We start from the raw sequence: 16,822 nt of genomic DNA, 5'->3' as shown, positions 1-16,822 counted from the left end.
ATGTTGAGCTAAAAGAACTGAAACATATTTACGAGGCTGGTGATCGTTGGGAGGAAAACTCAGGTTTGCAATAAGCACTGAGGATGAAGGACTAAGCCAGTGGCTCCTCTTGCACCTCTGAGCTACAACCCTGGCTTTCGAACACATCCGTGGACGGTGTGATCATGAAAGATCTCATGGAAGTTGGATTCCCTGGACTCTTTGTTTGTCCAGCGTCGGATTTAAATAGTCCTTGATAACTTCTCTTTCAAACATTAACTTCATTTCCTCTCTTAATCTCTAATACCACCTCCTACCCCCACCATCCCTCAAAACAGATAATTTCTGTACATGCTCTTTCTCTATAAAGTGTTGCACATCCCCAATCAGCCCTAACTTCCTTGAAAATTGAATAAGAGCCCTCAGACCAATAAGCATCACATAAATAAGAGTGTGAAGGTCTGGTTTCTTATTAATTCTCAGATTTCTTTTTTTTACAGCCAAATGAGTGGTAACATCATCCCAGTTTTTGTTTTATGTAGAGAAATAAAGTTGGCAGTGGGACCCAAATTCTTCCTAATCCATTACAATATTTTGCTCTAAATACAGGTAAGTGTGTTAACAGACCAGGTAGAGGCTCAGGGAGAAAAGATTCGCGATTTGGAGTTTTGCCTTGAAGAGCACAGAGAGAAGTTGAATGCCACAGAAGAAATGCTGCAACAGGTATGTTCGGAAGCCGGTACCGAGGTGGGGTTTTTCTGCTGGCCTATTTGAGATGCTACATTTATATGTTGTGTTTGCTCTGATGCAGTGGTGAATTTCGTGATTCACTTAGCCTGGTTTATTTACTTTTTTTCTTTTTGGCTGCGCCGCTCGGCATGTGGGATCTTAGTTCCCCGACCAGGGATCAAACCCACGCCCCCTACAGTGGAGCGTGGAAGTCTTAACCACTGGACCACCAGGGAAGTCCCCTGGCTTATTTTAAGCAAAAAACCTAGAGTAGCAGGTCTCTAAACACATACACACAGTAGAAAGTGTTCACTGCAATTAGAGTCTGGAATAAAATATTAATAGGATTGTAGATAATTTTAAATGTCTCCTTTACGGTTTCCTAATTTCCAACCATGAATGTATATTTTATGATTAAGAAAAAAGATAAGTACCTTATATGACTTATTGGAAAAATTTTATAATGGATGTGGGTACACACACATGTGGTGCTCGTCTGTGAGAGGGCCTATAATACAGCAGGTAGAATACACACTGGAGCGAGACTGTTAAGGTTGAGTCTCTGCTTTGCCATTTCCTTGCTGTATGACCTTCTGCAAGTTCTTAACCTCTCTGTTCCTTAGCTTCCTCGTCTGTTGAATAAGAATAATTCATGAATTATCCTATGAGTTTCTATCTCATAAGGTTGTTTTGAGGACTGAACCACTGAATACCTGTAAGAACAGTGCCTGGCACATAGCAAACGTAATAGCATCATCAGTGTTATCATCAGGCTTAAGAATATATACTTTTATATATGTGTGTATCAATATAATGCTTATTGAGCATTAGTTCGGCTCTTGAAGGGTAACGAAAGCAAATGATTTTTTCCAAATGTATCTATTTAGTAATTAATCTTCACATCCTCTACTTAAGAGTTACTGCTTTGCAGTCATAAGTGAGACACATCCATATGTGGCTGTTTACAATAAAACAACTTTTGGATGTATCTCTTAAATTCTAATAGGAGCTTCTGAGCAGGACATCCTTAGAAACTCAGAAGTTGGACCTGATGGCTGAAATATCTACTTGAAGTTAAAAACTGGACAGCTGTAGAGAAGGACAGATTGGATTACGAAGATAGATTCAGAGACACAGAAGTAAGTGATACCCTTCCTCTCTCTTTATATACATATACGTATCTATGCACATATATATGCATACTTATATATCTCGCACACACGTATTCCTAGAACAAGTTGAAATTCCTTGGAGTTGTGAAGGAGAGGCAGTTAATTACTATGTTCCCTCATTATCCATGCTTCTTTTTAAGAATAAACTTATACTGACTTTTTATCACTAAATGATAGTGGTAATTTCTATTTTGAGACTTTTTTTTTTTTTTTTTTTTTTTTGGCGGTACGCGGCCCTCTCACTGCCGTAGCCTCTCCCGTTGCGGAACACAGGCTCCGGACACGCAGGCTCAGCGGCCATGGCTCACGGGCCCAGCCGCTCCGCGGCATGTGGGATCTTCCCGGACCGGGGCACGAACCCGCGTCCCCTGCATCGGCAGGCGGACTCTCAACCACTGCGCCACCAGGGAAGCCCTATTTTGAGACTTTTGATATGAAATATTAATCCTTTCACTTGCCTTTAGAAATACTTTTGACTTTCGGACATTTGGAGCTTCTGTCTATCTATTCTAGCCATCCATGCATCCATCTGTCCATCTGTCCATCTGTCCATCCATACTGATTCTCTTCCTTGTGGAAATAATGGGTTCAAGTGCATGATTTTACTAGTAGTTCTTATTTAAGCACACTGATTACTTACTCTATAGTAAGTAGATTTTTAAATGTGTATGGCAAACATGCTTTCATTATGTAATCATAAAAATCGCAGATTTTTAGAGGTCATTTAATTTGGCCTTCTACGTTTGGTCTAATCCACATGTAAATCATTCCAAATAAATACAGCTCAGTATACTTTTGTGAAATTCAGGGTAGATTCTACAACATGAAATACCCATTTTCCTGGCTAAACATGCTTTCTTGTTTGTTTGACCTAGTTTATTGTTAATCCAGGTTTTCTAATTTGTTAATTGCTTTTTTGTCAAGGGGGGAGTTCAGAGCATATCCAAATGAAATCTGTTCATTTGAAAATAAGTATAAAGAACTGTAGACATTTTTTCTCTCCTAGGGCCATCTCTTCCTTTCTCTTTATTTTGTTTCCTCAGTTGGGGTATGGAGAGGTGTCATACTGAATTAGAAAAATGGGTACCAAGAAGGAGAGAGGAGAAATCATTTACTTATTTTCCCCCTCTATCTTCATTTCAAATATTTGTTTTATGCTCACTACATGCCATCATGATATGATATATATTATCCACATATGTTATCCACTGTGTGAAAGTCCTTCCTTGAGCTGAATGTAATAAGGTTTACTCCATTGCTATTTTTAAAATTAAATTCTCTGTCGAAGATGTAACTATAATGGAAAGTCTTGGTATGTGTATTACTTGCTCAGTAACAAAAGGAAATCCCCAGCTTAGCTCATGTTTTAATCTTAAAGCTCTTTGTCAGTCACCTATATAAGTATGTTTTTCATTTAATTGAGACTGGGGCTTTTAAAACAAAACTTAAGAAGTTACCTACTTTCATTAAAATTCTAGCTTTTGTGCTTTCTTTAAAAATCTGTTTGGATATTTCCTCTTTTCCCTTCTGTCTTTCCCTGACTCCACAGCTGCTACAGAACACATTGGTAGAATTCAGTCAACAGATGGATAACATGGCAGTGGAGCTAACTCCGGTGTCAGGAAAGAAGTTTATAGTTTTGGGGCATTAAGAGGTGGCCTTATGATACACACAAAGTTTAGGGAAAGTCTTAACCGGCACAAGTGTGGTTAATTTGGATATGAGATATTAACCAAATATTGGGACTAAATTGAAGTAGCTGTTTTAGGATTTTTTTTTTTTGTAAGACCCCAGAGCAATATTTACATCTCTTGAGTTTGTCTGCATTTTTTATATATCCTTTTTTTTGGTGTTTCCTTGCTTTGCTCGTACATTCTCTCAATCATATGTAAGGTGATCTTGTTATCAAACCTGTAGTAATCCCTGATAGTTTTCTAATAAACATTCAACACTGTTGTTAAAATGTAGCATGCACATACTCAGAGATTATGGGATATATGATAAACTTTGTTAAACATGAAAATAAAGTAGTCTTCAAAATTAAAACTAAAAAAATTAAAATTGAATATGCTCATTTTCTTAGAATGAGCATAGAACGCTCATTGTCTTAGAATTTTAGATTATTTGGAGATGAATTTCTAAGAAAACATTGGAGTGGGGGAAGAAGTATAGATACTTCCAAAAGACTGGGGGTAAGAGTCTTGAAACTTTGGAAGATTGAGGGCTTTCCTGTCCCAGGAATTGCTGATAGATGTTTGGCATCGTTCAATGGTGCCCCCTTGTGGTAAGAATACAGATATCAGAAATGAGTTTCTGTGGAGCCCTGAAGAGTTTTCTGAAAAGGAAAAGATAACAGGGATTTTCTTTTTAAAACAGTACTGAACTTCTGATAAGAAGTTAGTTGGAAATAATTTCTATTACATTTTAAAAGTCTCATGTTAAGGAGCTACTTCCAGATTTTCCAGCTTGACTTTTCATGGGAAGATAGGGCTTCTTTCAGATTAGAAATTTATGTTCATATTTATGGTGTTGCTACAAAGCATGATTGGGTAGGGTTTTTTTAGTAGAAAAAATGACCTCAATTTATAATTCTATTTTCTTCATTTGTTTCTTCTTCTTTGCAAATTGCCACTGTTTCTAAAGGAAGTGGTAAAATACAACAATCCAATAGAATTCAAAGCTGTTTTTTACCAATAAGAAAGTGGGAAAATATATATAAGAAAGACCAGATTGATTAAGGAAGGCTACTAAGAATTCATATTATGCAAAGATGGTTAATAAATGGGAGATAAATAAATGGGAGAAACTGACCTTTTCCTTGAACTTGAATTCTGAACTTGTACAGAAGGACTCACAACTGAAATGTTATTAAATGATGTCAGTTATTTACCTCATTCATAAAAGGAGAAAATAGATATCCTCTTACTGAAATAAGAGTAATAATAGTAATTATAATTACTATTATAATTTACTATAATTACTAAAAATAATAGTAATTATAGTTAATATTAATAAGTAATTATTATATAATACTAGGTAGTACTTTTCCCCCTTTTACAAGAACTACAATTTAAAAGCTTGTAGGTTTTCTGAGAAGTGTATTTCACAACAGCATCCTTTTTTCTAGCCCCTGTGAGATTGAATTCTTACACTTAGAAGCTTAGAATAATCCCTCAATAAAAAACTTTTATTTCTTATTGCATTGTTCTGTTTGTTTTTTACAGCATTCTTGTGTAATTCTTTTCTATCTGTGAATCTGTGGCTCAGGAATAAATGTCTTGAAAAGAAAGGAACAAAAACACGTTAACCACTGGTGGGGTTTTCATGCCTTGTGGTTAAAAAAAAAAAAAAAGTCTTCACAGAGTATTTGAGCCCTTCTTTTGGATGAGTTGGTATTGTTTCACATTCTAATTTCCTTTTCCTATTCTCTGGGCTCTGGACAAAGATATGTCACTATTGCTCAGAATATTTAGACAAATTTTTATAAGCAAATTAGTTTTGTTTGTTTGGTACGCGGGCCTCTCACTGTTGTGGCCTCTCCCGTCGTGGAGCACAGGCTCCGGACGCGCAGGCTCAGCGGTCATGGCTCACAGGCCCAGCCGCTCCGCGGCATGTGGGATCTTCCCGGACCGGGGCACGAACCCGTGTCCACTGCATCGGCAGGCAGACTCTCAACCACTGCGCCACCAGGGAAACCCACAAATTAGTTTTTTTTAAATAAAAGTTGTCTGATTGTATTTGTATTATGAAAACATTAGGATTGCTTTCTTTTTCATTTTCCAAATATAAAATTATCATGATACTGAATGTATTTGTAAATGATAAGGCCCTCATCTACCCTCAAGTTGTGAATCCTTGGTCTAACGTGTTTAAATTCATTTGATTCTCCCAAGATTGGGCTATGAAAAGTCTGTTTTTTGTAGAAAAGTTAAGAAATTATTAAAGTATTTTTGTAAATATCCATATATCACTGAAAAGTCTGTAAAAGTAAATGACTTTACTAAAGAAAATTTCTCTGGTTTATTTTAAAAGATAAGAGTTCATATAGTGATTTTTAGTCTAGAAATATTTGCTCAATGACAGTAAGCGATCAGCTACATTTCTTAAAATTTAGTCACCTTTCATTTTCATAATCAATCGCATCATTTTAGGGCAGAGGCAGTGTTTTCATGGAAAGATGCTTTAATTCTCAAGGAGACACATTCATTTTCATTTGTCTGATCTCATTCATCCAGCTTTAAATCAGGAGCTATTGACTGAAGATTTCCAAGCTGCTATTTTGGTAGGTAAGTGTGTTACCGGTTTCCTAATGTATTTCCTTGTCGCTTTTTGACAGGGGCTAATGCAGGAGATCATGATTTGAGGTTAAGAGTCACTGAAATGGACAATGAAAGACTTCAGAATGAAAAAAGCTGAAATCTACCAAGTAAGTTCTCACAATGGCAAAAATTTTTATATAAATGGCTCACTATCTACAATCAATAATATAAATAAAATACATTTTCTACTTAGTATATGATAGAGAAGGCATTTTACAAGGGAATGAAGTTTTTCCCCAAGTGTTTTAACCATCTTGAATTTAAACACTACTGTTCTGAATAAGAATCAGGGTTTAACTAATCTGATAGAACGTAACCTGTCATTTCTCTTAATTATCTAACCTCCTTTATAAACTGATACTGTTTTCTTGGTTACTTAGCTTGTCTTTTTCTATCTGTAGTTTTCTTTCCCTCCTGTCTCTCTACCAGTCTTTAATGGCCAAACTTTCTAGCATGAAAATCAAGGTGGGTCAGATGCAGTATGAAAAGCAGCGGATGGAACAAAAGTGGGAGTCCCTGAAGGTGTAGTAGACCTTGGGTAATGGGGTCCGTGGCCTGTTGCTTTCTGGCTTGTGTTGTTTTGCTGTGATGGTGTTTTTAGTGGTGTGTGCATTCATTTTGTGTGTGTGTCACCTGTTCTTTAAAAATATGTTTAAAGCTGTTTAGAGGGCCAATACAATCCCTAATATTGTTTTCAGAAACATATGAAATAGTGAAAAACAATAAGCAGGTAAAATAAAAGTATTCGTTTATAAATTAAATCTCACTCTCTTGGACTCTCTGAGATTCAAGCATAGTAAAATAATTGCAGCAATTCAGCTGTGAAAGAATTCTGGTATCAATAGTAGACACTGTTTTCTTCCTTCTTGGCGATAAATGTGTGCATTGGTTAACTCTGTCCTGGCAGTGAGTAGGAGTTACTGCTTAGAAGCACAGTGAGAACAGGCAGCACTTCTTGCCAGTGCTACTGAAAATTCCTTGTATTTGGTGTCCATTCCTACCATAAACAAAAACTATAGGGCCAACTTCTTAGCTCCATTGGAGAGCTACATCTTCTCATAATACCAAACACAGTACGTATCTTTAGAGACTGAAACTATATTAAGAAAAATAAAGGTGCACTTATTAGCATTGCATGGCTTTATTTCCTGGGTTAAATACAGCCAGCAAAACTTAAATTTGTCAAAGCTAATTCTTTACCAAAATGAAACAGAAACAGACATTAGTAAATAGATAGCACATTGGATGTGGGGTCTTAAATAGTTGTGTAGTTTAAAAAATAAAAAGACTGAAAATCTGTTTTCTAAATCTCTTTTTTTCCATTGTCGTAGGAGATTCTATTCTTTTACCTTAGTGATGAGGATGAATTGTTTAGTCCCGTGATTTGGCTAAAGTTGCTCATCGCGTGCTACCTTACCCACTAATTAAGCTCTATCTTGTCCAGGGAACATGAGTGCCATCTTGAAATGCTGAATAAATGTCAAGCAAGTCTAATATATTATTTTCCAATTTGCATTTGTTTTGCTTGTATGACACTAAGCATCTAATGATTATCTTCCTTGATTAACTTGGTCAGATTTTTTAACCTAACATAAGATTTAAACCTTAGGGCTGCCCTAGTCCTAATCACACTTTAAAAGATTTATTTTTAATTTGGTCACAAGGAAACTTGAAATAATTATACCGTAATTATTATAAGTTGTACTTTTGTTAATTGTCTTGCTTTCTGCTTATCATTGCCACTGTCTGATTTCTGAAGTTTGCGTCTAAATTCTTGTAGTTTTTTGTTTCATTCACAAAAACTAATTATTGACTTAAGAGTTTAACAGACTCTCTGAATATTCCCTTTTAGTCATAATCTACTCTTTTTAAGTGAATTTATCATTTGTAGGAGGAACTGGCATCTCTAAAAGAACAGCTGGAAGAGAAGGAATCTGAAGTAAAAAGACTACAAGAAAAATTGGTTTGCAAGATGAAAGGAGAAGGGATTGAAATTCTTGATCGAGGTAAGAATATGTATTTAACATTTGTTCTCTTATTTTATTAAAGTCATCCAAGATCTATAACAGAAACTGATGTTAGATGATGTGTACCATTAGCATCTAAGAGAGAGAGGAGTAGCAGAAGCCATCTGGGCCCAGGACTGCAGGGACTCCTCCAAGCCTCTTTACTGTGCTTGGGCATCTGTTAACTTCCTCTTGAGCAGCTGGAGAAGGGCACCTCTGTACTTTAGTGGGATTTTATTTTAGATTACTACATGGTAAATTCCCATAATGTCCAAATTGCAATACAAGGAAGTGTCAAAAAGAATTAAAAGGAACTAAAACTATGTCCCAAGATTATTCCCCTCTGAACTGAACTTGAGACAACATAAAGTAAGGCATTTAGGAACCTTGCCTGCCTTTTTGAGAGGAGAGAGGGAAGGCTGTGTATCTTTGGAAAGTTAATGTACATTTCTTATCATGCATTGAGCCCTCAACCTTCTAGAAAGCAAAATAGGTTAATTCTGTTTTGGGAAAACTGTATGAATTTATCCAAAAAATTGTTTTCATAAATTGAGGAGGTTTGTCCTGGACATCATATGGACTGTAATTTTTCATAACGTAGGTTATACCCGCTAGAAAATAACTTGAATGAAATGTGGGTTTTTAAAAAATTATATTTGGAAGTATATATGCCTGTAACATCTGACAACACTTGGTCAAATTTAACCTTTCTTTGTTATAACAAATGGTATGGCAACAGCAACTTCTGACTCATTCAAAACAGAATAAATTCCAGTTAGTGTAGATTTGGTACATTTTTATCTATTGCTTTATCTATTTTGTCTATTTTATCTATTATTGTCTGTACAATGAGGGGCTTGAATTAGATTACCTCCAAAGTCTCCTTGGCTCTAGAATACCCTGGCTTTATATACCTGTAGGTATCACAATCCCCTGTCCATCAGAAAACTCAATTCAGCCAACATTGAGGGAAATGGATTTTTCCCCTCTATTTTGGCATGTGTAGAATGTATGTTCTTCAAGGACACTCACAGACAGGTCATGCTTTCAAGATTCTAAGGAAAAAAATGGAATCATAGAGGCTATGTGGGCTAGAGGCTATGTTGGCTATGCTAGAGTAATGCTACCCAAAGTCGGATCTGAGGACTAGCAGTGGTCTGTGCACCACTTGTCAGCAGTACACAGCCAGGCACTAAGAGCAAGTGCTTAGAAACTTCGTGGAATCTGATGTTGCCATAACATCTACCTGCGTGATCAGTGGACTCATCTTGGTGAACAGGAGATGGACCACTTCAGTGTTGTTGAACTTGAGCAGTGAGATGAATATGACGTAAGCAATGTCCTAATCACATTCAGGAGGGTCACATATCAGACTGTAATGAAAACGTAAAAAACAACCAATGCAACATTAGCTGGTTTTTCATCACAGTTAGTGTAAGAAGCACTTATACTCCGAAGGCCCAATTTAATACAAGAAAATCAAGGTTCAGAAAGATGATGTAACAGAGGTAGTAACTCAGATTTACATCTTCTGATTAACTACATTAGGTTCTCTTTCTAACCTCACAGAGGGCATGTTATATTGTAGTATCAGTCCTAAAGTCATAAAATAATGCTTAATATTCAGTCTTTATGAGTTAGAGTCTCTTTATTTTAGGTAAAAGGAGACCAACTAATAGTGCTTTTAAAATATTACTTATTGTTGTAATGTATGCTAACTTCCAATTCGATGGGTTTTCCTGCACAGATGAAAATTTTAAAAAGAAGCTCAAAGACAAAAGTAAGGTTTTTGGTGTATTTCCATCAGCCTTTACATTCACCAAAAGTACTACTTGGACTGTTCTTTGCATGTGTTTTTAAAACATTTCTCTCCCCAAAGATGTAAAATTGCTTCATCAATAAGCTCCCCATTTCTTCAGAGTATGCAAAATAGAGGGCAAATAAACAAACAATAAAACAAGGAGTAAAAGACCGTTTTGCTTATTGCTCCTGGTTCAACCCTTTTGCTCTGCAGGATATAGCAGAGCGCCCCAGAGTGGTGGAGGTGAGGAAACGTTTTCTCCGTGGCCCAGGAGATACAGGGTCAGAGGAGAAAATAATGTTTATACTCCTATGAAAACCGACTGTTTTTACGGTTTACCACAGTTGAAGATTATTTTGAACTTTGCTTTTGTTTTCCAATGTTTTGTAGCCCACTTTTTCACTGAGATCTATATTAAGGGCTTCTATAAACATATCCTCTTGTGTTACAAAAGAAATTGTACCCAGGCTGACTAACAGAGACTAGAGTTAATGCAGTGTAATCGATAAAGCCTTAGTGGACTTTCCTCCAGACATTAGGTTCTTAAGGGAATTTGCCATTAAAAAAAAGAAGAAGAAGAAAAGCAGTTCCTAAACAGTATACCTTAATTGAAAGTATTGTATCAGAGGTGAATGATGCACCACTGTTTTAAAATTTACCTTCAGTAGTATTTTTTTGTCCTCAAAAGCAGACAACGCTTAGCTGAACATTTTCCTCTGTTTCAATTTTTTTAATTTGTGATTTCATTTTGGGTTGACTCTCCATATTTAAAATGTTTGTTTTTTTATTACTAAAGTAACATGCTTTTGTATTTGAATGTCACATTTTAAGGAGAATCACTTACTTTGGCCTTTTAAAATAGTATTGTTTAAAAACGTTTTAAAATAGTACTGGAAATGAGGTTTATAGATGAAGCAAAGTACTTGTTATCCTTCTGTATGGAACCTACAGCCAGCTGCTTTAGCATGATACTCATGTAAATATCACGTTCCTTCAGGCTCTTACCATTTGTGTCTCCATCTTGGTTATAACCGAACATCATTTTCTCTGCTTTTGTCATATATACACCATTCATTGCTTTCACCTGCTTTATAAGTTTCTTCTTTGAAAGCTCTGTATTTTTATTGTTATAGCACTGAAATTTCATCTTCAGTGTTCTTATGAGGATTTCGTTCTTGCTTTGAGAGAGGGTAGTTGTTTTCTTTCTGGAATGATGACTATTAAGGTGAGTTAGAAAGTGTTCATTTTTCAGGTTTTCCCTAAAAGAGAATATGAATGGTAAATGTGCCTTTTAAAAAAAAAAAAAGAAAATGGAACAAATTATTAACATCTTTACCTTGCAACATTTCAATCTGAAGAGTCAGTAGCTTCTTGTTCTTGTCACACAAGTTAACTAAACAGACTTCTGATTTGCTGTTGTGATATTCCAGATATTGAAGTACAAAAAATGAAAAAGGCTGTGGAGTCTTTGATGGCAGCAAATGAAGAAAAGGTAACTAGATGAAATTTAAGTGTTTATTTGGACGTGTAATAACATCATTCCATGCATTCTCATCAGATATCCCTGTTTGAAAGAACATCGGCTAAACACAGCTGACATTAAGAGGCAAGCATTCTCCCTTCCTGCCCAAGTGGGCCTGCTCTTGGGGGGCGGGTCATAGACGTACTTGTGCTGCACAGACGGGAATGGAGACCAGCAGCACTGGCTCCACTGAGAATCTACCCCTCCCGCCCACCGCCCTGAATTTAGAAAATGTTCAGGTTATCAGATCAGCTCTTTATATTCAGGTGACAAATGAGACAAAGGATACAGGCCGTAGTACATCCTTTCTGTGGTCCCTGGAAATTCTGGACTGCCCTATGAACTCTGAAGGAGGTAGCCATGGCAACTTTAGCTTCATGATCATGTTGATTTTCTTCTCTAGGAACATGTTATTTCCTTCACACTCCTGGCCTCTTTCACATCTGGGATTATCTCTGCTCTCCTGATGGTGAGATACCAGGAAACAAGCACAGGCACCATGTAATCAAGGACGGCACTCGGCTTTGTTTTAGCTATGCTCACCTAATGCCAAGGTCTCCAAGAGGGCCTTTCCTCCAGCTGTTGCTTCTCCTTACTTCATCCTGCTAAGAGCAGGGATGCAGGGACCCTACTAAGGAAACATGCTTCTTCTTGGCTTCTCTGACCAGCCATATACCCAGCAGGCAGGTTCAGCTCCTGTCATCAGAACTCTCCCCTCGTGTCCTTTAATGAATAGAACGAGGAGACATTTTCCCATGAAAAGAGTAATTTCAAGGAAATAAAAACCAAGCAAATGCCAAAGAACTTTATCTTGATCTTTTTCTCTCATCATAAGCTTCTTTCTCTATTTCTTTCTTGCCTACTCTGTTTGCATATTTATTTATTTATTTATTGCCTTTCATTCTTTTTGTTCTTTATTCAATGGAAATAAACTCTTTCTCCTACCCACCTACCCATATATAGGTTTCTTTTTGCTAGTCTTCCCCACATCAAAAAAAAAAGTCGTTAGTAAGCTGCCCCACATAGATTTAATTTGAAAAAAAAAATCACTAAAATTCATTTGGTTTTAATTTCTCTCCCTCAAAAAGCAACAATAACAAATGAAACTCCCAATGTTGAATGAGGGCTTACTAGATGCTCCAACTTCTCTAGGAGCAGCGAGAGTGACATAACTTCTTGGTGGTTCCAAGAGGTCTTCAAAGAGGACATATTTGGGCAAATTCTGAGGGAGAGCAAAGAGTCATTCATCAGGAGAATGAAGGATTCTGGGCAAAGGATCCATGAGTGAAAACATGTCTCAAAACCAAGGCTTGAAACAGCCAGTGCGTGCTGGGAAAGTTCTGGAGCAGGAGATACAGGTGGAGGAGTTGGGTATATGAGAGAGTGCTATGGCGAGGCTAATGATGTAATGATTTGGGTTCTCAGCTTTAGACCTTGGACAGTGAGATAATTAAATTGCCATGTTAGAAAGCTAACTCCAGTGACAGAATGGAAGCAAGAATAAGGGAGGGAGAATGAAGACAAAAGAATTAAGAGGCTGTTAAAATAGCTGAGAAATGAAGACGGGCTGAAATGAGGCAATGGCAGTGAAGCGGTAAGGAAGAAAGGGATTTTAGAGAAATTCACAGGTCGACAAGATTTTTAAATCTTTGGATTTGGGAGTAAGTTTCTGGTTTGAGCAGTGGGGTGAATGATGGTGCCCATAAAAGAGTTAAGGGAATCCAAGCAGAGACCGAGATACTGGAGGCAAATAATGAGCTTCATTTTAGATGTACTCAATTTGATGCGTTCATGGGACATCACAAGGAGATATCTCATAGAAAATTGGAAAATCAATCTAAATTTTAGGATTAATGAAGGATTATAGATTGGTGGCGAGTGAACCCCATCAATTTTAGGAGAAATGTAGAGTTGAAATATATAGATTGGTGGGGACAAAACTATAGTTCATGTGTCAGTTTGCTTTTGATCCATGATAAATCACATTTATTATTTCTCATACTTTTGTAGGTGGGCTAGATTGCTCTTCTAGTCTGGGCTGGCTTTGCTGATCTCTACCATTAGCTGGTGGCTGGAATGGGGCTGGATGGTTTAAGACGGTGTAACTCACATGTCTGGTGACTGACTGGTCTAGGTTGACCCCAGCTGGGTTGTCTCTTCTCCAAATGGTCTCTCATCCTCCAGTAGACTAGCCTATGCTTCTTCATGTAGTAGCCTCAGGGTTCCCTAGGGCAGCAAGAGAGGGCAAGTCCCAATGTGCAAATACTTTTCAAGCCTTTGCTCTGAACCACATTTGTTATGTGTCATTGGCCAAAGCAAGTCACATGGCCATGCCCCAAATCCATGTCGGGGAAGCTAGGGAGCCCATTTTTATAATTTACCACACTGAGGGCCTGGGAAGAGAGAAGAGGGTAAAGGACAACACGTTGAAGCTCTAACATTTTATATTCTGGGTTGGGAAGATAGTGGGGGTTATGGAAGTAGAATGTTTATCTGGTCAAGGAATTAACAAATCAAAACAGAAGAAAAGAAAGAGTGGAGAGAAAAGTGAAAGAAGGAAAGAGTGGGGGTCAATCAAGTGCCACCTAGAAGTCAAATTAGAAAAAGGATGAAAAGTGTCCATTGTTTTTAGTAAAGAGAAGGTCACTGATCAGTAATTGAAGCAGCTTTGGTGGAGTGTTTGGAGAAGGGAAAAGCCAGATGGTGATTAATGACAGCAGGTGTAGATCTTTCTTTCAAACTCTGACTTAGGAGAGTAAAGGAAGTTGATTTTTTTGTTTTGTTTTGTTTTGTATCTTATTACCTTGTTTTGTTTTTGTTTTCTAAAGATGGCAGCTGAAGGATAGGATCTCTAAATTTAGAGGTACTTTTTCTATGTCTCTGACGTATGTAGGCAAAATATTCTGAACATTACCAGTTTTACTAAAGTTTAGAAGTATTCTTTGAATAATGTAAATAATTCATGTCTACTTATTCTTTGTGTCACAATTACTTTTGTTGTTTTAAAATCATAATATTAAAGATGATAATTGATTTTACTAATAGGATCGGAAAATAGAAGATCTTCGACAGTGCCTGAACAGGTACAAGAAGATGCAAGATACAGTGGTACTGGCCCAAGGTAAAAAAGGTAGTGTAGCTCTAAACATTTTTCTGCTTTACTTGATTTTTAAGTGGCTATGAACTTTTCTACACTTGGCCTCAATTTCTTTCATGAAGTAGATCCATTATTTCAAGTTAGGTGGCTCATTTCATTCATTCAGTGATGTCATTAGGCATCTGTTCTCTGCCAGAAAGTGTGTCCGCTGATGAGCGCACTGTTGATTGGCTGCCCAGAGAGAGCCTCTCCACGGAGTTGATTAGGTAACATTGCAGAGAGAAAGGAGGACAGTACCTGCAAGAGCCTCGGGGAAAGAAGACCTTGGTGTGTTTATTAAGAAACAAAAGGAGACCAGTGTACCTAGAAGGTAGTGAGCAGGGGGGAGAGTGAGACAAGATGAGATAATAGAGGTGAGCACGGCCGGGTCATGCAAAGTGAGGAGTTCAGCTCTTATTCGAGCCCAGAGGGATCCACTGAATGGTCTGAACAAGTCAACCGCATGATCTTTGTGACAAAAGGACCATCGTGGACTATGGACCGCTGGGACTATTCCAGTAGTGTTGGAAGGAAGGGAAGTCAATCAAGAGGCCCTTGCGGTATTGCAGTGGGAAGATCTGATGGTGCTGATTGGAAATGTATTTTGGTGTTAGAATCAACTCGATAGTGTGATGAATTAGATGAGGGGAGTGAAGAGGAAAGAAGGCATCAAGAAAGATCAACATTTCTGACTAAAGCAACTAGCAGATGATGGTTCCATTTACCAAGAGGGGGAAGCCTAGAGAAGGAACATGGAAGTGGTTGAGGAGGATTGTGTTCAGCTTCGAATGTGTTTTTTAAAAATCTGGGGCTTCCCTGGTGGCACAGTGGTTGAGCGTCCGCCTGCTGATGCAGGGGACACGGGTTCGTGCCCCGGTCCGGGAAGATCCCACATGCCGCGGAGCGGCTGGGCCCGTGAGCCATGGCCGCTGAGCCTGCGCGTCCGGAGGCTGTGCTTCACAACGGGAGAGGCCACAACAGTGAGAGGCCCGCGTACTGAAAAAAAAAAAAAAAAAAATCTGTAGAACATCTAGGTAAAGATAGTATGCATTTTGTTGTATTTATTATTATTTTATCTGCTGATGGGCCAGTTGGCCATCCACAAATGTGGCAAAAACTTGGGGGTCATTCAAAACACACAAAAATGTGAAGAACTTTGAAAGTTCTCTTGTTCATTAGCACTGCCTAGTTGGGGTTATTTGCTTTGAAAGTAGGTGCTGGCTACCAAATGTAAAATAGATAGCTAGTGGGAAGCAGCCGCATAGCACAGGGAGATCAGCTCGGTGCTTTGTGACCACCTAGAGGGGTGGGATAGGGAGGGTGGGAGGGAGGGAGGTGCAAGAGGGAAGAGATATGGGGATATATGTATATGTATAACTGATTCACTTTGTTATAAAGCAGAAACTAACACACCATGGTAAAGCAATTATACTCCAATAAAGATGTTTAAAAAAAAAAGAAATTACCTGGAATTACACATATCAGTAACTATTAAAAAATAAAAGTAAGTGCTGGAAATAAATAAGCCTTTTGGAAGGTACTCATGGGACACTCGGATTTTGAAATTTTAATCTTGATGGTTTACAAAGAAAGAAAATGCTGCTTTAGACCAGGATCTTTGAAAAAAATGGATCTTCATCTTTTTGTCCAGAAGGCCTATTATTAAGACTTTATAAATATCTGAATGAGCAAATGAACCTCTAATTATCAGTGTAGACTTATGACAATTCTTACCACTCACCATTTTCTAAACCTTCACAGGAGTCTCTCTTCTAAGGAATATTGCAAATTCTCAAGTAATTAATTTTTACATAGTCATAGCATTTAAAACATTGTTTGATTTTATAGAATCTCAACACTATAATTCTAATATTTAAAAATCAAGGAAGAGCAGATTGATTTCTATAATTAGACTACATTGTAAGACACTTGGAAAACAGATAAAAAGGGGGGAAAGTCAGTCAAAATTGCACTGGCATGATCATTGCTGGCATTTTCACGTAATTCTTTCTGGCCTTTTTTTTCTGTGCATATAAGTATATAATTAAAAAGGATAGTTTTTAACCGTGTACAGCAGGATAGATGTTTATAAACCATTGAAAATTATGTCCTGTTCTATTGAAGAGTTATGTAAACAGTGATTTCTCACTAGGATTTA

The 16,822-nt window shown here is 37.5% G+C and overlaps 1 protein-coding gene across 1 annotated transcript in view; it reads left to right on the top strand.

Moving 5' to 3' along the window:
- PPFIBP1 (PPFIA binding protein 1) overlaps nt 1-16,822 on the top strand; it is a 74,514-nt gene that overhangs the window by 22,258 nt on the left and 35,434 nt on the right. Inside the window, 9 exon segments of the mRNA XM_032644339.1 lie at nt 589-702; nt 1,715-1,792; nt 1,794-1,847; nt 6,217-6,232; nt 6,235-6,292; nt 6,613-6,721; nt 8,091-8,205; nt 11,437-11,498; nt 14,574-14,649. Of these exon segments, the coding sequence (XP_032500230.1) occupies nt 589-702; nt 1,715-1,792; nt 1,794-1,847; nt 6,217-6,232; nt 6,235-6,292; nt 6,613-6,721; nt 8,091-8,205; nt 11,437-11,498; nt 14,574-14,649 (682 nt within the window).

The sequence above is a fragment of the Phocoena sinus genome, chromosome 10 (genome assembly GCF_008692025.1).
Source record: "Phocoena sinus isolate mPhoSin1 chromosome 10, mPhoSin1.pri, whole genome shotgun sequence".
Classification (NCBI taxonomy): Eukaryota; Metazoa; Chordata; class Mammalia; order Artiodactyla; family Phocoenidae; genus Phocoena; species Phocoena sinus.
Note: the sequence above shows the minus strand (reverse complement) of the source record. Positions and strands in the feature narration are given on the sequence as shown.